General features: G+C 38.1%; 1 protein-coding gene across 3 annotated transcripts in view; it reads left to right on the top strand.

Annotated features, from left to right (window-relative positions):
* The window catches only part of METTL25 (methyltransferase like 25), an 83,715-nt gene that overhangs the window by 16,662 nt on the left and 42,198 nt on the right, over window positions 1–24,855 (top strand). For all 3 annotated transcript variants that reach the window (XR_003094337.1, XM_025205557.1, XM_025205558.1), the window contains exons 3-4: window positions 1,020–1,661; window positions 5,350–5,494. Coding sequence is in view for 2 of the 3 variants with exons in the window: in XM_025205557.1 (XP_025061342.1) it covers window positions 1,020–1,661; window positions 5,350–5,494 (787 nt within the window). In the remaining variant the exon portion in view is untranslated. The remainder of the gene's footprint in view (window positions 1–1,019; window positions 1,662–5,349; window positions 5,495–24,855) is intronic.

The raw sequence follows: 24,855 nt of genomic DNA, 5'->3' as shown, positions 1-24,855 counted from the left end.
AGCAGGAATTAATTCAATCCAGTCTTTCTGTTTCAACATCAAATCACTGCCTTTTTTTAATAAATATTTTGTTTAACATGCATATAAAGAACATATGTATATTTTTCAACTTGGCAACAAATAAGCTAGAAACAGTTTGCATATTTGTTTAAAATAAATAAGTTTTCAGACAATTCACTGAGTTTGTCCAGTGGGTTTATTTCATAGAAAGAATACAATATGTTTTAGAGATGCAAGCATGAAAAGACTTGTGACATTTTCTGTGCTGCAGTAATATCCATCTTTGAAATTTAGCCTATCATTCTTTCATCACTGGCAAAAACATTCCACAGACTTTATTTTCTTTTGTTTTGGATCTTATGGTGGTGGAGACTAAAATGCAAGTAAAATGTATTTATAGAAATTATAACCGAAGTATGTCTTGTCTCTCACTCACCACTAGTCTATGTAGATGCACATTTGCCCTGAAAACCTTAAGGATTCTAAACTTTCAGCCTACACATTCTGGCCAGGCATCCCTTCCCATCAGCTGACAGCTGGAAAAATCCAGCGTGTGAGCTCTGGAGTCCTGTGTGTGTCACTTCAAGAAAAATCTTGCCATGGGGATGACATACTTTGGGTTAGCTGCCCAGAATAGGCTGCCAGAGTACGCCAAACATGCCCACACCATCCTCTTTTCCCCTTTATAAAAGGAACTTCTGTGCCAAAACGTACATTAAAAGCCATGTATGAAACGCTAGGACATTTAGAGTCATGGTTATCTCATTGACTACGTTTATGGTGTAGAACAAAACAGCTTAACATTTTTGTCTTATAGAAATAACAGTTTTCTTTTTTAAAACCAGAACCTGATCAATAAAGTATTTGTTAGCAGAAATAAGTGGAAAATAAACTAAGTTAAACTTATTTTTCTTGGAAGGGTGGGGTACTCACTCTTAGTATTTGAATGAAACATTGTTTATTTATTATTCATTAATACGGTACATGCTATTTTTTTTCCTTTTTTTCCCTTACCCTAGGTGATTGACCTTGGTTCTGGAAAAGGCTACCTGAGTTCCTTTTTATCCATGCAATATAACTTAAAGGTTTATGGAATTGATTCCTCAAGCACCAATACTCATGGAGCTAATGAACGGAATAGGAAATTGAAGAAACACTGGAGAGCCTATCAAAGTCGGGCAAAAACAGGTGTCAAAGGCCAAGTGGTGGAAGAGGCAAAGGAAGGGCCAGTGGAGGATGAAATGAAATGTAAATCAAATATCAATGAAGACCTCTTAAATGCTAACAACCATCTTCATGGGGAGGATCATCTGGCTACTTCAGCTTCAATTCCTCTGGAAAGTACTGGAGTTTTCACAGACTCTGAAATGTCTCAAACCAGCAAACAAACTGAACTTCATGGAGTGGCACAGCTACAGTCTTATAAGAACAAACTTTCTGAAAATGCCTTTTCTATTATGAACATCCTGCCTAGTGATGCTATAGAAGGTACTTCATCCAAAAATAACTACCTAGAGCTCTCTGAAGATGAAAAAGAACAAAGAAAAATAGCCTCCATCAAGGCCAGAGCGAGCAAGTCAAATGAATCAAACATTTATTTTCCATTGACCTCATATATCACTGCGGGAACAGAACTCTCTGACATCATTACAGATCTAGAGGTTGTTTCACTTATATTTTTCAACTATTATTGTTTGATTTTATGTTGCCTTACATCTTGGGTAGTCACTGTCATAGTGCAGAGTGGATATAGAATGCTGTCAGCTGTGTGAGCAAGCAGACAATTCTGACTCAATACTGCATTTCTTGCTGATGTATTCACTGTTTTCTTATTTTAGTGCATCTGTTAGACCATTTTGGATTGGCTCTGAAGTGTAGCTAAAATTAACATTTAAAATGTAGTTAAAACATATTTTTCAGCTACCCTACAATAATTTATATTCTGATTCTGCATATATTCTAATGATATATTTTTTATTCTAATTAATTATTTAGAAGAATTTGGTAAACTGCTGTCTAGTAAAAGGGCTCAATCCACAAAAGTATTGAGGCAGTCAAAAAAATTGAAGGAAGAAGAACAGCAGAATAAAAACACTGGACTTCATAAAAGCAGACATTTACAAATTTGAGGAATCCAGGCAGGATTTTATGGAACCAAGTCAAAGGGCAAAATAAGTGCAAGAGAGCTGGTTGTACCTTAAAGAAATCTTATTAAGAATGCAGAGCAGGCTATCCCAATGCAAGGACAGGATAGGAAATGCAGCAAGAGACTGGCCTGGCTCACAGTGATCTCTTTAATGAGTTGCAGTTAAAAAAAGGAATCTTACAAAACGTGTTAACTTGACTATTTGCCAAATCAGCCTATCCATTGTAATCAGAACACTGCCTAGCAAGGAGAGTTGGTGATTAATCTTTTTGGGCAATTTCCATTGCTCTCAGCGCTAGGCTGTTACCAGCCCTGAAAGTACCTAGATCATGTCAATTTCAAGGCTTCTTTTAGAAGGCAACTAATAATGTATCCTGCCTTTATAAGGTGCAAACAGCTAAGAGTAGGCTGTTCCTGCGAGGAGTAGCATACCTGCAGGAATATTAATATTGAAATTACTGGAATTTGGCAAATGGATTCTGCCATTTGCATAATTTAAATGGCAAATTGCCTTACCCATGGGTATCTTAAGTGGTTTATACAGTACTCTTTTAATCTTGGTCCTAATGTTTATTTAACCTTTCCTTAATTATTTAAATATATTTAGTAATGTGCCTCTGGTAAAAGTCTGGAAGAATAAATGCAAACAGTATTTTTATAGTTTGGATGGTTATCACTATTTTTAAACTGATTGTGGTATAATAGTAATAATGAGCTGATCTCAGTGCCCTGCAGTTTATATAAGTATTTACACTGATGTGAAGTGTGTACAATGATGTCAGAGTTCTTGCCATTCAGCTCTCTTCACGCACCCCAAAGTGGCCTTCTCGACTTAAGCCTTGGTTTAGGGAGATCATTAAGTTCCTCAAAAATTGATAGTGTATTAAATGTAGGCAGTTTTTTTGTAGACTCTTAAAGTAGTCTGTTTACATCAAAGATCAGGAGGACGGATATGGGATAGAACAGACAGCCAAGGAACAGGAGTGGATCTGCAAGTACCTGTTACGAATCTCAGTGTTTTATTCAGTTGAGAGTCACTGAGGCTGGTATGAGTGCTCCTGCCCCAAACTGGAAGACAGTACTCAGCTGCTGAATAAGCAAGGGCCAGCAGCAATGTTCTAAGAGCTTCAGAATCACTTCCCCAACTCATCCCAGCCAGTTTTGAGATTATATTATTATGTATGGCAAGTTTGTTCTTAGTTATTTGTAGATGATGCTTATAGGTGAGCCTGGTTGAAGTGGACTCCTAAATACTCGGGGTTGGGTTCATACCTGACCAGTTTCCACAAAAGCTGATTTATAGTCAGTTGTTCACCTGGGTGTTTACAAGATGAAACAAGATGGTGACACTATCAGAGAACAATGCTAAGAACGACTGTGCACACTACACAATGAAATAGATGTCATGTAGCTGCTTAGCACAGCACTAGATGTGGCCTAAGGAGGGCATAATATCTGCTAATATATGATATTGTTGGTATTGGCAACAATATGTGCTTTTTGCAGTCTTCCCAAATTCTGAGGATATTTAGGGGAAAATGGAAGTAGTTCTGATTTATTTGGTGAAACTTCAAAATTATTTGACTCATTGAAAAAAATATTGGATTGCAGTTATAAGAAAAGGCACATATATTTTAGAGCTACTGAATTCTAGTGGGTGGATGTACTGGTCTTAAGTCATAGAACCAGAATCTGCTCTCAGGTAAATGAATGAGGTCCTAAATTGGTGGGGCTACAAAAGTGTAATTGATTATACTAGGATAGGGAAGAGATACTTGCCTTTTGAACTACCAGAATTTATAGATTACTTTAACAGATTTTTCATATCTCCTGTATCTTGTGGCCACCTTCTACTATCTTGCTTTTGGAATAATTCTGTCCAGTTTTTCCAGTCTGCAGGATTTAAATGCTGTTTTTTTCCAGCACACGAACTTGCATCTTTCTATTGTCCCTCCAATAGTCTTTTGCCATCTCGTATTACCACTGAGCAGAAAGTACTGCAAAGTGTACATCTAGGGTGCATACATACATACTAAGTCAACTTAAAATAAGGTGACTTAACTAAGTCGATTTAACCAAGTCAACTTAAGCCACATTGGAGCGTACACGTGTACAGCTCTTTGACATGACAGCAGCCATCTTGTGAACTAAGTCAACTTATTTAGTGTGACTCAAGATAATATACCTCCAAGGTGTATTATCTTGCACTACATTTAAATCAACTCTGCTCCATAACACGTGTGTGTGCTCTGACAGTTAAATTGACTTAAAAATGTTAAACTGGCTTAACTATCAGAAAATTATTACATGTGTATGTACCCCTAGCCAACCATTAGATAACAAGTGCATGGAGCAAGCTAGGTGGAACTTCTTACAGGCTGAAACAGGGAATGAAACACAAAGAAGAAACAGATGGAGGGGGAGAGAGGGTGTTATCTAATTGTAAACTAGATGTTAACTTTGCAATTCTTTCTGCTCAGTGGTAATGTGAGATGGCAAAAGGCTTATTGGAGGGACAACAGTAAGAGATGGAAGTTCATACATTAGAAAAAACGTAACACCTGTATGTGGCCACTGACCATTCATTTCCAGTATAGGTTCTTACAGAGAAAATGTACCTCACAATAAAAATAAAAATAAAAATTTAAAAAGTACAGAATACATATTCTGCCTCAAATTACTTGCTATTTTCCATTTTAGGTAGGAAGCACAGCGCATGTCTATTCAGGCATTGATAAGCAGTAGAATTGTCATAGGTAGTTTGAAACATGTTAAAGTAGGAATCACTAAGTAAAAATCTAAAAGTAAAGAAAAAAATAATAATAATGTTGCGAAGGAAAATGGCCAGTATTGTTCTCTGCATAACCAGACAACTGACTCAGAGTCAGTTACGGGTGTTGGACTTTGATTTGTCCTAGCCAAAGAAAGTACAAGTAAGAGTATCCCCACAACTCCAACAGAGTGAAGAACACTTCCATTCCTTGATGGTATTTTAAAGGAAAGAGTTTCACATTTCATTAGTACTCAAGTGTTCACAGTATTCTGCAAAAATTTCCAGAATAGGACACCAGGAGTCCTCATGAGCTTATTTATTAAAAACTTACAGCAGTTTAGCTATTTGCAGCGTATCTGGTTGAACTGTTTTTGTTGTCTCCCTCTCAGTTGAAAAGAACTATTTTTATTTGTTTTTATTTTATTTTTAGGACTGCATAATGGTGGGTCTACATACATGTGGAGATCTTGCTCCAAATACACTGCGAATTTTTACTGCTACGCCTGAAATCAAGGCAGTTTGTAGTGTGGGCTGCTGCTACCATCTGTTGTCAGAACAGTATGAAAACCAAAAAGGTACTGTAACTCTTCTAAACTAAAGTTGAGGCTGCCAGCTTGCAAGTTGGGAACATTATACCCTTTTAATTAATAACTACCTTGTTTCTGTTCCTTTCTAGTGGCTTATTTATTACTGGTTTTAATTACATTATGTGGTTCAGTCACTGCGGATGCCCTGTAGCTTTCCTGTTTTGCCACTATTTCCAATATTCTCACTGAAATTCCGGGCATTAATGCAGAAGGTTTTTATGTGGTTACAAATACAGCTTTTTTTTATTCCATTACACTTCACTCATAAAATGGGGCGGGGGGGATAGGGGGTGGGGCTTGGGCACTATGTTTTCATCTTTCTGAAATATTTTGTGCCAGATTTTGCCCTTGGCTACATGCACACAACTTATATTTATGCTGAGTTGTGCCCTTTAAATTTAAGCTTATTACTTTAAAAAGCACTCATCAGCATAGCATTCTGGGGCATTGGCAGAATTGTTGTAGAACAGTACACGTACAGCAGATTTTTGTGGGGAGCAAAACTGAATGTTTTCTGACTGTTACTTCACACTGAATGAAAAGTTTTATTTCAGGAGCTATTTTTCTTTTTTATTTCTGGGAGAAGTTTGGTATTTTTAGTTGTAAAAACTCTTCATACTTCATTAAAGCCTTGCAAAGAGGAAGGAGTTGGAGATTGTAGTTGCACAGTTGCTATCAATGTATACTGTAATACATAAAATTCATGGACTGCTGTGTTATCACAAAAATGGGTCTGGCATTTCATACTTAGCAGTGGAAGTATGGTTTTGGTGTCACTAAAAATCCCGTGGGAAATTTAAATTAAAGCTTAAAATCCAACAATGCAAACAACATCGTGTTGGTCTTTAGTAGCAATGAATACGTGAATAGCTATTCCTGTAACCTGACAACAGTGAGAATCTGGACAAAATTTTAGATGAATGCATGTAACGTATTGTTAATTAAAATTATGTGTGTCATTAAGCAAATGATTGTTAATGCTCAAAGGATTCTGTACCTGGGTCAATATGGGTCATCCATATGGAAAGATTTTAACTCCAGTTTTATATTTTCTATTTTATGAAGTAAGAAAAGGAGGGAAATCCCTCTGTTTTTTTTCCAACACTCATTGGCAAGTGCTGTAGCTACACACAAAGGTAAAGGCATGATTGAATTTACTGCACGATCCACACAACTGCACATTAAATCTAATTGCACCATTTCCCAGTGTAGGGGGAGCCTGATCCTGGGTTACCTCTGCATTGGCAAGAATTAGGCTCCTGCAGTAGGGAGCCCCCTTTGCTGATGGGGTTTCCAGCCATGGGGTCTGTGCACAACCAGAACTGAGAGTCGCATGCTTGATGGGGTGCTTGGTCCTGGTTGTGCCTGGGGAGGTTTTACCCCCACCCTGAGCCTGGGGGATTTTGTGGCTGTCATGATCCCATGGGCTCAAGGGTTTCACACTGAGCATGGTGCACTCCTGCAGCTGGGAGCTTGTCAGCTGATGGGGCTCACAGCTGCAGAGAAGACCTCACTACAAGTGCACATTAAAGCTCGATAGCAGCCAGCTATAAAGTTAGTACATGTTTTCAAGGTTTAATTTTATAGCTCATTGGAGCTTTTTATTGTGAATAAGTACTTTGCACATGTAGCTGGTCTTAAGGTAATTGTGCAGTTAACCAGTTAATTGCATGATACCTGTTATGTGTACAGGGCACCTAAAAGTGGTAAATACCAATAAATTGATTAGTGGAGAAAAAAATGCCAACATTTAAGTTGTCATCAAGCTTGCATAATAACACCATATAAAGATGAGAAGAGTAGGATATTTTACACTAGACTTAATTATTGTTCTATTGTTTCAGGTTGTCTACAGAGTAAAGCATGTATCACTATATTTAATTCACATTTTTAACATATTCTTTACATCCATATACAACAATTTCAGCAAAGCCCATGGCACATCAATGCAAATTATTCCAAAGTACTTCAAATTACTAGGAGGAAAAAACACAGTAAAAAGAGAGGTATATTTTTAGATATGTAGTTAATAGAAAGACACTTAATCACTGAGAAATAGTTAGATTTGGCTCTCAGAGTAATTTTTGTGTGCTATTTTTTCAGACAGCTTAAAGCCTTAAGATACAAATGCTGCCCAACCACAGCCAAAAGAGCAGGTGTGATGTTTTATTGGAAGTGCAAACATAAACAAATACAGGTGCACAGAGATAGGAGATACTGCAGTTTCACAGAGAAATGAAGCTAAATTGTATGCTAGAATTCCTAGTTGTTTAATTTCTTGCAGCTTGAAGGATGTAAATTTTGCTAATGAAGAGCTCCTTATGAAAAAGAAGGAAAACATCACAGTCTTCTCCTGTGAAAGAACACGTCAGTAATTTCAATCACGCTCTGAAAAATCTGTTGAATTCTGAATGTTACTGCAAAAATAGTTATCATAGTATCTACAACTGTAGTTGCTACACTTGCCCCAAAGGACCACATTATCTTTGGTTCTTACATGGGTCTACAGTAGAGGACTGGCACCATAGCCAGTCTCAGTTCCTGTTCTTAGGGAATACAGAGTCGTATGCACTCCCAAGAATACAAGCTGTCTTTAAGGGGAGTGAATGAGAAATATTTTTTCCACTTCTGCAATGCACTGACTTCCACTTGCCAGGGAGTCATGACTGTACCATCCTTTGAGTCTACTGTTACCCTTTCTATGAGACAAATCATAATGCAATTTATTAGTTTGTCCATAATGAGCCAAATTATAATTTACATCATATGTCTCAAACCTTTTTTTTAAATGATTTTATTTCCATGACACTGGCAATAGAAGTTTAAAAAAAATGAATATGTAGCATTGATAAGCTCTTGGGAGCTTGTATTTTTTAGGAAAATAAGGTGTTTTCAAATCAGTTAGCTACCTTAGCTGACTTTGTTTCAAACTGCACCTGTTTCTTTAGTTTAATGATACCCTTTCTGAGCCCAGGAGACTGGTGACAAGGAGAGGGAAATTACAACAGCAGCAGTCATTGTTTGCTCTTGCAGGAACTTATTTCTGATGACTAGGACAAAATGGAGCCCATGTAGGCTTACAAGCCACACCACCATACTAACTGTAGGCATCATGCACTGCAGGATGAATTGGAACTACCATTTAAAAATTGATGGTGTGGTAGGTTAGCTGTTATTGCTTGGTTTGACAGCTTAAAAGCTACCACTCCGAGAAACATCTATCCATTCCTTCTGCCAGCAGTAACACATGTTCCTTTTGTAAATACAGATGAGTATTGGCATAAGCTTGGTTGAAGTTAGATGTGCCATCCCCAACAAGAGCTACTGTGGACTGATTGTTGTCATAGCTTGAGAGGTTTGCGTATCATTTGGCAGTTGCTTTTATCTAATGCCAAAGGTTGTTTTATTGGAGGTCAGTAAGAATTTACTAACTGTGGTATTCGCAGGATGAGAAATTCTCCTTTTTGGATGTAACTTGTGCTTCATTGGCCTAGGGAGTGGATCATCAGGAGACAGAGTTGTTGGCTGATTACTGAACCACCTTGATTCCAAGGTCAAAGGCCCTCCCAAACTAGTAGGATTAGCGGTTGTCTGTTTCATAATATACCTGTACTGATGACAGCTTTTCACGCAATTTGAGCCCTGTGTCATCTGTCTTCCTAGTCAGAGAGATGATCCTATCTCCTGGTTCCATCTGGTCCACCTCTGTAAATTTTGTGAATGAGAATGTAAGACAAGTATCTCTCAACAACTATTGAAGAATTAATTTTAAATCTCTTTTGGACTGCAGAACATGCAGTTGCCTGGATTGTGACTGTAATGTAGATATAGATCCTCTTGCAAGTAGCCAAGAATTATAGGAATAGGACTGCACCTCCATTATTTCTGGTAAAAGTTTTGGATCTGATCCTTGAAGAATTTAGCTCTAGTTTACAGACAGCTACAGAGACGAAGCAGTAATTTTGAGTTCCTGTTCAGTTAACATTATAGCCAATGGTTAGGAAGTTAGTTAATAAGGAATGTTTTGGCAGCTCTTTGAAAGTCTGAACTAACCTCCCTCAACTCAGTGGAATTGGTCATCGATGCAAATAATTTTGTATGGATAGATAGATTTAGGGATTTGTACAATTGATTACTTTTGTGTTTTATCTTCACTGTTACCATGTCTGATAGAGTCAATTGTTCTCAAAAATAGACAGTAACTACTGTGTAGTAGGATTGTTACAGTTTACTGTAGACCTTTTAAATAAAATATTTGCATAATGATCCATTATGGCAAATCATCAGGACATTTTCTGATTGTCATTAGGCAGAAGTGACCTCAGCAAATGAGATCAGCATCTATACTGAAACTTTGAGGAGCATTCCTATTCCTCATTTCCATGCATCTCTAAGTAAATGAGCCAGGCAGTAAGCCCTTGACCATGAACTAAACCAGATAAAGCAATAGGAGGGGAAATGTGAATGAAATTTCATGGTATGGAACTGCTCAGTAGCTTCCTTTAATAGGTCTTTAAAGACAACAGCCAACAGTATGCCCTTGTTGAGAAGAAGGCTAATGACATACTGGGCTGCATTAATAGGAGTCTTGCCAGTAGACTGAGGAAAGTGTTTCTTTCCCTCTATTCAGCACTGGTGAAACCACATCTAGAATTCTCTGTCCAGTTTTGGGCCACCCCACTACAGAAAGTATGTGGACAAATTGGAGAGAGTCCAGCAGGGGGTAATGAAAATTGTTAGAGGGCTGGGGCACATGACTTCTGAGGAGAGGCTGAGAAAAGTAGACTTAGTCTGGAGAAGAAATGACCGAGGAACGATTTAATAGCAGCCTTCAACTATCCAAAGGGTGGTTCCAAAGAGGATGGAGCTAGGGTGTTCTCAGTGATGGCAGATGACAGAACAAGGAGCAATGGTCTCAAGTTGTAGAAAGAGAAGTTTAGGTCAGATATTATGAAAAGCTTTCTCATGAGGAGAATAATAAAGCACTGAAACAGGTTATGCACAGAGGTTGTGGAATCTCCATCTTTAGAGGTTTGTAAGACCCAGCTAGATAAAGCCTTGGCTGGGATAATCTAGTTGGGGATGGTCCTGCTTTGAGCAAGGTGTTGGACTAGATGACCTCCTGAGGTCCTTTGCAACCCTAACTTTCTATGATTATATCTTTCCTTATGCACACAAAAAGAAATGCATTGCCAGCGAGTTGCAGTTCTGCCATATTTGTTATCAGAACACAAGTATCACCAAAATTGCTGTTACTGCGGAGATAATTATTCATAATTATTTTGTAGTTTGAAATAGGACCTAATCCTGGAAAGTCTTATGGCTATAGTACTATATAAGTAGTCCCAGTAATACTAAGGGTTTCTCTTGGGACAATAGGAGCCTTGTATCCTGGGATCCTAGATGTATGAGCCCATTGTCCCACTTTAAGAACACTTTTTCTGAGGACATTGCTAATTCTCATGCCTAATTCAAGTTAATTTTCATTCATTTCAGGGACAAGGGACACTTGGATCAATCTGCCTCAAATGCCATGTCTGTTTTGTTAGTGATTTAAAGCCTCCATTTACATAGTGGTAATATTTTCTATGGAGTAAACACTACCCTGATAGTTGGGGTTTCTAGAATCAAGTCTTTAGGTTAGAAAGAGGGGGATATATGCCAGACTGATAAACAGCAGAGGTTTAGCAGTTGTGAAGAGTACCTTTTCAATAAGTAATTCTTGGAGAAGTTAGGAAAAATAAATAAAGCTTCAATATTAAACACGTGTAACTGGGTATTATCAACATCTGAATAATTGCACATATACTGATTATGTATGCTGCAGATTTTTTTGCAAGGGAACAAGTGCCTTGGGACTCTTAATCCAGCTAAATATAATCTTTGGCTATACTTGTTAACATCTAACTTTTTAAAAGCTCATAAATAAAATTAAAGGAAATGAAAAGGATGCAAAAGAAAGCACAGTTTGTTTAAAGAATTTCAATAAAGTTGTGAAAGCTAAAGGAAAGAGGTTTTAAATATATTGGATGCAGGACACAAAAAGGATCTCAGAACTGAATGCGCCAAGTGGTTCTTTAAATAAACATTCAACAAATACATAAATCCCACTTATTGCATTTTGTTGAAACACAGAGAGGTTTTTCACTATTATAAAAGTATTATAAACCAGAGACTTAGAAGGAAGCTAGGCAAAATGTAAGTATTACAGGTATTTTCCTGTATTTTCAAAGATATTCTGTAGTCATTTTCTTAAAGCAACCATCATTGATGCCACAATAACACACATGCCTGTTTTCCTATGATCTTATGAACATATAAATAGTCTTTCAAGCAAAAGAACAGTTTGATTTATTTTCCAGAACCTCCCCAAATATTGATGTATAGGGGCATGTTTCAGTCAATTTGCAAGATCAAAAAACCCACATTTTAATACAAATATATACAAAATATTTTGCACCCTAAAAAAATAATAATCTTATTAAATTTTACAGTTTTGTAGCTTGCGGCTTTCTAACCATCTCTCCCATGTAGTGACCAGTGGTATAAATTAAGTGGTATTTTTTTATGAATGAGCAGAACAAAAAGGACTTTAAATCCTGGATTTAATTTGCATTTGCAGTTTTTTCTGTCATATATATCTGAGGAAAATCAGTTTTTCCACAATAAACAGAGACTTACAGAGTTCTTAAATTCAGTATTGGAAATTATTAGGAGCCAATTTTAAATAATTTGTGGAAAAATATACTTATTTTCATATAAACTATATTTTCAGTAAAAGAATGCAAATACATTTATAGGATTCTTAAAATGAATGCACTGCAGACTGAGAGAACCTGTTTCAACTTTAAAGCTGTAGCTGTTGCTATGGAGAGTGAATTTAAGTGGTCCTTCCCTTTTTTGCAAAGCCTTAGAAATAGAGCTGGGTTTTGACACATTGCTAGATGACACAGAATTAAGGTAAAAACATAGGAGCATATAAGCATAGGAATTGAAGGTGCCACCCAGGCGTTAAGTCCAATCATTAAAACAGGTCCACTTATTTACATTTTTATTTTGAATGTGTTTGGCATTATATAATGATTTATAAATATAAATCAACTTAAATTCTGCTCTAAAGACCTTGCAACAGTAACATAAGAGGGTGTGAGGGAGGGAGTGACTAATAATTTTGTACCCAAACCCTAAGATTAGAGTGAGAGAAGGAACTGCAAGTTCTTCAGTATAAAGAGTTACTTTGGCAATTTGAAAGATACAGTAACTTGGAAGAATTTCCAAGTTAAGGGAAGCTGAATTCCTGGGGCTCTTGTTTCATCTGAAATAGTGAAGAAGTTTGCAACATTGTTTTTGTCTCTTTTCACATCTGCAGAAAAAGATTTCTGTAGTTAACATCAGTCAAAGTATTATTTCATAGACCAGTCGGTACACCATTCTCCTTTCATGTTTAATTTCACACAAGTCATTTTTATGTCAAAATGACCTAGACTTAGGTATAAAATGGTAGGGGCTTTCAGTGAAGGATGCATACTATCAATATTTCATATATGCTGGATAGTCGAGCATCTCCACACCTTTACAAGAGACAGAAAATATTTCAAATCAAACTCAAAGAAAAATGGGGAGCTATTCAGATCATTACCAAACAAAACAATATGAAGGACCAAAGAGGTTACAGACAACCATGCACAGGCATAAAAATCAGTCCCTACTTAATCATGTCACGTGCCTCCTATAAGAGAGTTCAGATTCTAACCTAAAAAACATTATCTCTTCACATTATCTCTTCTCTTCTAAGCATATACAACAATCTTAGATGTATTTTTGTGTTCTCCTAAGAAAAGAAAAAACATTAACAGGTATGTTATCTGGAATAAATAGTTCTGAACAAAAGTTCCTTAAACCTGAGAATGTTACCTGAAAAATTAAATAAACAAGACAAAAATATCCCTGCATCTTTATATTACATTAAGGAACAGATGCAAATCAACCTTCTAGGTCAGCAGTCAGCAACCTTTTTAGGCTGCAGCCTGAAATGACTAAGCTTTGGTCAGAGATGGGCAGGTGGGTGCTAGGATCTGGCTACTACTGCCACATCCCCCTACTGTGATATGGGGGAAGCACCCACTGCTGCCAGTTCTCCCTGTTCTGGCTCAGAGGAGGTATTCCTCCACTGCTGCAGCTTCTACCCACCACAGACTGGGGAAATTGTCTGGAGGTGCCACAGCATAGCAGAAACCCCTGTTGCTGAAGCCCCATGGCTAGAGGCTGGAGATTGCTGACCCTGTTCTAAGTGCCTAAACAGATCTTAGGCAAAATGTAGTTGTCCAAGTCTCAAAAAGTCATCCAGATTAATCCTACTCTAGCTGCTGCAAAACAACTTCACCCTAAGTTCTGGTTCCTTATACCAGGTTATAACCAATTACTGTTTAATGAAAAAGCAATAAACAGTTCTGCCACCTGTGATGAGAAGACTTACCCCTTCCAGGAAGATACCTTCCTCACTGGGCTGTTGAATCACACCTTCTCTTGCTTTCTCTCCATCTGATCTAGCATGACCACCAGTCATGTTCCAGATTTAATGAGGGACATTATTCTTTCTGCTGAGCTAGATGCTGTTGTCAGGTAGATGGGTATCTTCCGTCTGGGCCTCTGTGGATGCTCTGAATAAAGAGATAACAGAAGCACATATTTACATTAGCTTTCACTATTAATTGTAGACAGTGATCATTTATATATTTAAGTAAACAACAGTCTTTAGTAGTCTGATATGAGCATAGGAAAAAAATAGTATAGCTCCTACCTTGCACAATCTGCAAGCAGATTACTAAATCCACAAAGGATGTGTCTCTAGTGGGTGGATGGTGGTTCTTATGGAGGATGGGACTGAACACTGTCCACCTGGATCCCTTAATGGACTTTGGAGTCCGATGTTTGTCTCTGAGGCTTTTCCAGACTGGTTCCCAGTGCTCACTTTTGAGGCCTGCTGCAGACCAAGACAAAAAAACGCTTTATAAATTGCTGGATATAGTACAACTCAGATATGTCATATTGGGATGGTTTGCAACCCACTTCATTTGCAGCAGATTGCCAAATTAGGGATAAACTACTTAGCTGATCGCTGGTGTTTTTACTTCAAAGGTCTCTGCTTCTCTACTCCACTGGATCTTATCAGTGGTGCTACACATTTGAATGGAGAAGAGGTTCCCTTTGAAATAAAAGCTGAAGTAAACAGCGAGAGCAGCTCAGCTTCCCTGCCACTTTAGCTGCTGCCCCTGGTTAGTCTGCAAACCCTCACCTTCTTTGGGAGCTAATCTTAGGAAGAATTTGGTACTGTTCTTGTATGTTGTCATCCACATGTGTGTTTTAGAGTATAAATTCTTTAGGCAGTAACCATAAGTAATTCTTCCTCCTCTAATTGGAATAGCAAATAACTAATTGCACTGAGAGATGTATTAGGAAAAAATGGTAATTGGCTTCAGTGGGAGTTTAGTCAGTGCAAAAATAGGTGGGCATGTCCTAGTTTACAGGAATCACTTTATTCCACCCTTGAAATTCATCCAGTTCTGGCTGGGCTGTGCCCAGTGTTTAGCAGCTACACAGCTGCACTACATAAGCATTTGGGCCATAAGGCCCAGGTCCAGATTGGGAAACCAGGCACCTAAAAGGGACTTAGGTGTATTTATCACCTAAGTCACAAAAAGATCCAGATCAACCTTATTTCAGTAACTAGAGAGCCCCTTAAATGCCTAAATTTATTTGGCACTCATATTTTGTCAGAAAGAGATATGTAGATGGCTATGCTCCAGTCTCTGCATATGTTTAGAAGTGATGTACTCAGAGCAGCTTGGCCCATTAGCTCCCATCTTAATTCTGTAGTGATGCAGACTGGACCTGAGGAGATGCCTGAACTCCACCTAACTGCAGTCAGTCAGATGCACTGTGTGTATCTAAGGAGCTTGGCAAACACTACACTTAGGATACAATTAACCTGTTAATAATACCATAAATCGTAACCCCGCCATACATTCAGGCAATTAATGAAGCAAGAAAATGGGAAACCAGCCACAAAAATATTCCACAAAATATGAGTAATGTTTTTAGGTCATTTTCTATCATGTCTTAAATTGAACATGTGGTTCAGTTGAAAGGGTTGCTTTGCCAGGCAGCTTGATGCTGGTTGCATGGAGAGGATTGGTTGACAGCTCCCCCCGTGTGGTTAAGCCAACAGTCATGCAAGGCAGCCCTGCACGGTGCTGAACCCTGCTGTTTTCAGGGTGTGGAGCGAAAAGAAATTCATCAGCTGAGCTGGGGGCTGAGTCATAGGAAGCCCCGTGACCCAACACAGTGCTGGTCTTGCCCCACAGCTCTGCTGGGAGCTGAGGAGCAAGGCAAATTCTGGTGCTGGCTCCAGTGTGGTACATGGCTGGGACTGACAATCATCTGATTGTTGGTGCCAGCCCCACACATCACTGGGGTTTTAAACTCTCTCTAGTGCAGTTCTGGAATAGGAACCAAACATCAGTTGATTGTCATTTCCACCCAGGACCATACTGTTTCAGCCCAGGCTGTAGGCACCTGCTTTTCAATTTGCTAGTTTTGGGGGAGTCTTAATCATGATTGCTGGTTCCCCTTGCACTGGCATGTAGTAATGACAAAATTGGAATTTGATGCCTGATCCCAACATTTCATAGGTGGTATAGCAGGCAATGTGATTTTTGGGATCGGAAATCAGATTCCAACCCACCATTTAATGCGTGCGTGCCAGGTCCTAACTCACTCCAACATCAAGTTAATTGAAAAGCCCAAAGTCCACTGCCACTGTCTGTGGAAAAAAAAACACATTGGAAGGACTGGAGAGGGTAGTCTTCTGCTAGTGCTTACCTTATGCAAAACAGATAATAGTTAAAGCAATCACTCAGGAAGTGGAGACTTGGGGTTTAAGCCCTCAACCCGAGACCATTAAAACCTGACAAATGCTGGTTAATAACAAAAATTAAAAAAAAAAACCTAGCTGCAAGGTTATTTTATAGCCTGGTGATTAGGGGCTCTCTCCTGGGAAATAGGAACTTGTTTTTGAACCTCCAGGCTGAGGCAAACATAGAAATCAGGTTTTCCTAGGTGAATGCTGCCATTAGTTGGATATCATGTACAAAATGAGTCTTGATGCCATCAGTCAATCAGGTGCCTACCCTCAGAAGAGGGCCTTGGCATTCTGGATCATAAAGAGATGGATGTGCCTAATGGGCAGCCCAAGTTAGATTACCAAGCTCTGAAGAAAGGTGAGAATGCAAACATATTAAGTCTTTCCCAGGCACTGGCTCTTGTCACCTCCCTTCCCAGCTCATAGCCATTTTGGATTGTTGTTTGGAGACACTTAGCCCTTATACTTGGACCATCATGGGCAAAAGTGCCTGTTTTTTAAGCGTGCAGAAGTCTTAAAATAGAGGTGCTTACCGGGTTGATCTGTTCCAAATGTACAGAATCCCTTGTCCAGATAAAAGTGTAGAGGAGAGACAGCTTTTGTGTTTGAAGTATGAATGCATTAGAAATCAGTATTATCTGATAGTGCTGCTTCCTTAATGTTGAGGAGATGTTATTAAATGGTGCTCTGTCTGTTCAGTGACTATGCACTATGATTGATCCTAAAGATCATCTTCAAGTCATGCAGTTCTAGATTTTAAAAATATTTTATTGAAATGTTTTACTAAGTTACTTTACCTATAAACCGATTTTAGATATTCAGAAGGGACGTGACAATATGAGCAAGGCAAAGGCACATCTATCTGAAGGTACAACATGAAACTATTGCCCTGATATCTCAATGACTAGGTGGTTGGCAGGCATACCGCATACAAAGATGTATGGGGAGTCAGGCGATTTTGGTACGTATCCTCTCCTGCAACATACTTTGTGTGATGCCTCATTTCTTGCCTCATTTTCCCTGTGCAATTAAGTTTAGGTCATTAACACTTGTAAGTGCTTCAGGATTCTAAGAAGGAAGACATTTTACTAACTAAACAGCATTTAAAAATTATTGTATTACAATTTAAGGAAGTCAGATGAATATTCTCTTATTCTGAAAATGTTGTATGTTTTTTGGATGCAACATTTGAGGCAGTATGTAGTTAGTGTCCATTTTTTCTGTATCTTAAATTTTTGGGGAAAATCTTTTGTGTTCCTGATTCTTGTTGCTGCTTTTCCATTGTTTGTCACCAACTGAGCTCTCTCATCTTTAGATATCTCATTTTCAATTTCATGTACCAGAGCAGAATATTGCCTTTACTAGTGAATATAGTAATTTTGCATATGGGATATTTGAAAATGGACTAGCATTCCATAAATCTTTATATCAGTGAGGATTTTTTAATATTCAGTATATCATGCCTATGTCAAAACTAGCACTTTTAGGCGACTCCAGTTAATCTCAAGAAATAGTATGGTTCTTAAGAGTTATAACAGTGTGCCTTTGTGTAGGTTTTATTTTAAATTTGACTAGTAATAATTTCCTAGGATTAGGTCACAGTTCTAAAAGAAGTGTTTTTATATAATTTTAGCAAAAAATCGGCACTCTCACTTTATTAATTTCTTTTCACCTATATCTTTTTCATAACACTTCCCACTTTTGTTCACTGGTTGATAATTTTGACTCAGTTCACTGCTTGGTTTGAATATGAAACCAGTAGGTAATCTCTCTGTTCACCTCTGTACTAGGATCTGTAGAAAAAAGGTAGTGTAGCAAGATTATAAATTTGTGCATGGAAGCACTAGAAATCAAATTTCTTACCCAGTAATATTGGATGATTAAATATAGATTTAAGTATGCTGATTTAACTGACACAGTGATTGTCGGGGAAGCAGGGTTTTCCTGTGAGTAGTAATCAAGAGACAGATTCTATTTTTCTCCTTGCCACTGACTTGCTGTGTAAGCTCAAGATATCACCACCACCTTCAAGGGTGTTTTTTTCAAGTTTTGTAAGCTCCTTCAGACACTGTGTGGCATAATGTGTTTGAATAGAACCAGGGGTGGCAAGGCTCAGTCTTACCCTACTTGCTACTTGTGTTAGAAATGTGAAATAATGGATTATTTTGTGTTGTCGTACCTTGACTTGGCTGGGGGAGACTGGGGGCAAGGGGAAGTTGGCATTTATTTTCTTTTAATTTTCAATCTATACCTATTTCTCTTAATTCATGGGTATTATTAACTTCATAGAGGTTTTTGTGGCAAAAAATCACTTTGCATGCAGAGATCATTTTAATCAGAAATAGTAAAAAAGAATCTAAGTATCAGAACAGGACAAAGGGAAAGGAAAGAATGAAGACAGGGAAGAGGAAACAGAAGTAATACCATGTATGATTGTCATATTCTTCCCCCTCCGTTTTCCATCCCACCCCTCATCGTTGTTCCTATGAAGTATTTTAATCATATACTTTTTGGAATGCTGACCATATTTCTTCAAAGACAGCAAAGGTACAGTTTATACTGAAAGAAATTCTCTAAAGACTCCTTAGATCACTCAGCTTGTTAAATAGATAACAATGAAATTTGGTTTTTTGCCATATACTTTTGCTGGATATTTTGTTTTTCTAACCATTTTAACAAATTTAAATAGGAATGAGAGAATGGAGTAGTTTAATTTTGCACCATCTATTATAGCTGCTTTTATCTTGACCGCTAATATGTCAAAAACCACCCAACCTTGAACATTTTTATGGTTGTTACCTCCCAGGTATTGCTCTTTGTAATTAAATAGCTGATGAGCCAATCTTGGTGCCAGCCTTGTGTATTCAGCTGTGTACAAGCTTTAGGTGCCATATCGCGTTACTCTTCACTGTTTGACTTTGGCCAGAATCCCAAAGCAATCCCTGCCAATGAGTATGTGATTAATACAGAGATTTTTCTATGTGCTTGGCAGCCCTTGTACAATTACCTCACGCTGACAGCTGTGTCTGATCTTCAGTCAGTTGTGTGTTTTCTGCAGGCTTGGCACTGATTTTATTTTTGCCTTGGGTATTCTGTAGCTGCCCAGAAGTGGTTAGAAATGAAACCTTACCATATTCTTGCTTCTTTCTTTCTTAATGTACGACATAATGTGTGTGTGTGTGTGTGTGTGTGTGTGCACATGCACACATATGCATACACATGCACATATGTGCTTTGGTTGGGTTTTTTTAAAGGGACTATAGATGCTCTTGTGATTAGAATGAAAACAAAATTAAGAATAACTGAACTTGAGGTTCTGTAACCTTAGTATGTAAGGAAATGAAAATATCTGTATCAGAGATCCTCAGCCAGGTTGTCCTGGCACCCTAAGATGCCACGAAACCCCCTTTAAAAGTGCTGTGTTTGCACACTGTTTGGTATGCAAACTTCTACATGATTCACAAGATAAACCCAGAGAATTCAAGTAGGATTGCATAGTGTCAAAAAACATTCTGGACTGTTGTGGTCTTTCTGAGTTCTTTGCAATGGAAGAATTGCTATTATTATTTTTCCATAGTCAAGAAATGAGTGAAAGCTAAGAGCTGTGATTTTCTGCCAGGTGCCTTAAATCTAACAAGGTTGAAAAAAACTGAAACCCTTGAAAGAGTTCCCCAAATCAGTGGGAATCAGACACCTAAATATCTCTGTGGATTGTGCCTAAGTCCTAAATTAATCAAAGGAACTCAACTAAGAAATTATACTTCATACAAATTGAAATGTACAAATTATGTATGGATATGGACTTTTCAGGTAGACAGAATGTGGTGGAACTGATGTATTGATGTGAAATGGGCAAGAACTGTGATGCCTGAACATCAAAATGAAAAAAGCTGGGCAATAGGTGTGAGGCTTGTAATGCTAGTGCATCAAAACAAATCATGGCCTAATTTTCAAGAATACCTCAGTGAACATACACATAACACAATAAACAGTATAACCTAAAAGCAGTGTTTTTGCATTAGAGATTTAGAGCATTCAGTTTTACTAAATTCTGTTTCTTTGAAAAGAAAAGATGCATAGAGGCATGCAGAGCATATTAAATGACATCATTCCATGGTTCACATGAACTCTGTAGTACCAGAAATTATCAACAAAACACTGTTTTAATCCAACTGGTGTAAAAAGAAGTGTCAAAAATGGTAAAAGGCAAACCCAGTTAGGAAAAAAGTTTTAAGTTTTACATTTCTAATGTGATCTTAGCAAGAAATCCAAGTTTAAAGTGTTTGTCACTTTAAAAAGTGCCATAAATGCTTTCAGACAATATAAGCCGTGGGTATACTATTGCCATGTCAGTGCTAAGTTAGAATGAGCTCAATTTCTCTTCAAGTTATGCTCTCATGCTGAAACACTTCTGGAGATTGATATTTCACAACAGTCCAGTAACAACTTGCTTCAGCAAAGATAAAGGTTAAAAATGATATGAATGACAGTTGTTTTCCTTAGGATAGTATAATTTCTGAAACAAACTACAATCCTGAGTGGAGCTGGCACTTCAGCCAGTACATTAAAAGGTTATTTCTGCTTTTTTTTTGTGCATACTGTATACAAACTGATGGATTCAATCAATAGAAAATAAATCATCCATTTTTTTGTTATGTATGTACTCAGATAGTTTAAGCTCTTAAAAACAGGATAGGAAGAGAAAAGATATCAATTACAGGCAGTCCTCGGACTTATGACACAATTGATTCCTGAAAACAGCGTCTTCAGTCGAAACGTTGTAACTCGGAACCGATTTTCCCATAGGAAACAATGTTATAAATGGGGGATTGGTTCTTCAACTGAGGCCCAATACCCTGTTTTCACCAAAAATACCCCAGAATTTTGCACTCAATCAATTATAGATGAGTAATATAGCTACATTAATGTATTTATATTGTAAATAGCAATCATATTGATTTGGAAGGACTTCTTTGAGGTGACTTGGTCTGACTTTTTGAATGGCTCTTGGTTGGACTTTTTGAAGGGTTCTTGGCTGGATTCTTCTCAGGAGTCTTGGCTGCAGGTTTTTCTGGAGTCTTGTCTGCTTTCTTAAAGAAAGTGTCCAAGGAAGTTTGGACAGATGTTCTCCAGGGAGATGGGTGACACAGCGATTTGTTCGCTAGCATGGCATCGCATCAGATCAAGCGTTATAAAGTCAAAACTGACATCAGAAAGTTGAAACAGGGTGTCAATTTATAACCGGTATAAGTGCGAAACATAACTCAAAATGTTCTAAGTAGAGGACTGCCTGTATTTCAGGAAAAGAAAAATCCTCTCTTTTATACTACTTTTTATAGTACAGTAATGGATTTTTGTTGATTTACTGTCATTAAAGATCAGAAGAAAAGAATCAGCATTCCTAAGCAGAATTTATAATCTTCTAAGTGTTACTGAAAACAATTAAACAAAAATCCTGATTTCTTCTCCCTATAATTATTCATCAGTGATTTAATTGTCATTGTCTTGCCACATAGTATATACTTTTGGCTGTTGTAGTGAACTAAGTATTCAATAAATTAGCATGAGTCTGTAAGAGGAGTATTGTAAACATTAGTCTGCAGCTGTGGGTGTCTGATGGTTGGTAACAAACCACTATTTCAGAAGGTAAAATGGAAAACATATGAATGAGTTTCTATGTATGCAGTTGGGAATCACTAGGAAGAAAAAATAAAGGAGACCTTTAAATAACTGTAAATAAACCTTCAAGAAACATTGATACAGAAAAGCAAACAAGTACTGCAGTACAATACAGAAACCTAGTTAAAATTACCTGGAATAGAGTAATAAAACAGCTGTATCTAAAAAAGATTTTTCCCTGTCTGACCTCATCACCTCATTAGAACAATGCTATTTTAAATGCACTCTGAGAGGAGTGTAGGCCTGACACTACTGTGCTGTATGCTGTGCCATGCATAGAGCAGTGATAAAATTCTGTGACCTACTGCACCAATACAAATAGAAAGTAATAACCCTATCTCATATTCTCCAGGCAGTTAATAAACTCCTTTGTTTCTGTTTGCACTACCAAATATTTTTCTATAATCATCAGAAGAGGGAATACATTAGAATGATGAGTATTTCATACACTGGCCACATAATGAATGTTGTTCTATTTCATATTCATCCGAGTTTGTTTAGGTTAGCTAGATCTCTTTTAATTGATTTCCATTAAATGCTGTGATAAAAGACTGACCAAACAAGTCAGTGTCAGCAGAGATATGTAGTCTAATGGAAGGGACAATAAGGCTGAGGACAGAGCCCTTTCTTAAGCATCAAATGCTGAAAGGATAAAATTATGATAATAGGATGGAAGTTAAATTTCAGAAGCATATGCAATTGAATTGTTTTACTTAAATGATAATACTTCCACTCAGGTGTTCACTTAGATCATCCCTTTTCTCCAGTGGGAATAATTAGAGAAAACAAATTCAGTCAGTTACAAAAACTTAAATAGAAAATAAAATAGACATTCCAAATTTGAACCGCTAAAATAGATGCAAGTTAGATGCAGCACTTCAAAATATTTAGGCAAAGTATCTGGTGTCAAGCTATCTCTGCAAAATTTCATAACACAGGAGTTAGAAACAGTGTCAGTCTCTAGAAGACTATAAAACGGATTACAGAATCAGGATAAGATAACAGTAAACTAATCCAAAACCTCCAAGAATTGAAAAATCACTGATGCAATAATATGAAAGTACATGATTAGTAGTTGGTGTCCCAGTAGTACTGAAAAGTAATTTAACATACTCTTGTAGAAAATTCAGTCTTACAAACTATTTTCTATGTTCATGTGATTATAGATTAATAAAATAGGCAACTTGGCATTTACTTGTGTTTCAAATAATTTTGCGAATATATCTTAGTCATGAATTTCCATTCCACTAAGCTGTGTTGAGGAAGCAGCACATATTTGTTGGTTGCGTTCAGCATCTTAAAAGGAATGGAAGAGGCTCCTTGACATAGGATCATAGGAAAGTTGCACTGGAAGGGACCTCAAAAGGTTATCTAGTCCAGCCTCCTTTGTCCCTGACTATACCATTCCAGCCAAGTGTCAGTCCAGCCTGCTCTTGAAAATTTTCAATGATAGAGAGTCCACAATTTCTCTAACTAGGCTGTTCCAGTGCTTCACCACCCTCATAGCCAGGATGTTCCTCCTAATCTCCAACCTAAATTTTTCTTGCTGAAGCTTGAGGCCATTGCTTATAGTCCTGTCTTCTGTAGGCACAGAGAAAAGTCCATCTGCATCTTCTCTGCAAGGGTGTTATCAAATCCTCCCTTTGCCTCCTCTTTTCCAGACTAAATAACCCTAGTTCTTTTGGCCTTGCCTCATAAGTCTTGCTTTTCAAGCAGCTAATCATTTTTGTTGCTCTACCCTGGCCTCTTTCCAAATTGTCCACATCCTTATTAATGTGTGGGGCCCAAAACTGGACACAGTAGTCTGGGTGGGGCCTCACTGGTTCTGAATAGTATGGAAGAATCACTTCCCTTGGTTTGCAAGTAGCATTCCTTTTAATATAACCCAGAATGCTCTTGGCTTTTTTGCAACCAAAGCATGCTGTTGGCTCATATTCAGCTTAGTATTCAGTTGTAACCCCCAGGGACTTTTTAGCAGTACTGCAACCCAGTCAGTCATTCCCCTGTCTGTAGTTGCATATGCAGTTATTCTGTCCCAAGTACAGGACTGCACTTGTCCTTGTTGAATCTCATCTGATTGATTGGACGGGCTGGACATGTTCAAGCCAGCAGGTCCAGATGCTCTCCACCCAAGGGTGTTGAGGGAGCTAGCAAGGGTTATTGCAGGGCCCTTGGCACGGCTTTACGAGCACTCGTGCTGCTCGGGCCAGATGCCAGATGATTGGAAGATAGCCAATGTGGTCCCCATCTTTAAGAAAGGGAGGAGGGAGGACCCGGGCAACTATAGGCCCATCAGTCTTACCTCAATCCTGGGGAAACTCTTTGAGAAGATCATCAAGGAGCACATCTGTGATGGGCTGGCATCAGGGGTGATGCTGAGGGGCAACCAGCATGGTTTCATTAGGGGCAGGTCATGTCAGACCAACCTGATTGCCTTTTACGATCAGGTCACAAAAGCATTGGATGCAGGTGTCACTGTGGATGTAGTCTTTCTGGACTTCAGCAAGGCCTTTGACACTGTCTCTCACCCCATCCTCGTTAAAAAACTAGGCGACTGTGGCATCGATGCCTACACGGTCAGATGGATTGCTAATTGGCTGAAGGGTCATACTCAGAGGGTGGTGGTGGACAGGTGATATTCGACCTGGGGGGGAAGCGGGCAGCGGAGTCCCCCAGGGCTCGGTCCTTGGACCCGCGCTGTTCAATTTCTTTATCAGCGATTTGGACGATGGGGTGAAAAGCAACCTGT

This window comes from Alligator sinensis, unplaced genomic scaffold, assembly GCF_000455745.1.
Source record: "Alligator sinensis unplaced genomic scaffold, ASM45574v1 scaffold976_1, whole genome shotgun sequence".
NCBI classification, from domain to species: domain Eukaryota; kingdom Metazoa; phylum Chordata; order Crocodylia; family Alligatoridae; genus Alligator; species Alligator sinensis.
Note: the sequence above shows the minus strand (reverse complement) of the source record. Positions and strands in the feature narration are given on the sequence as shown.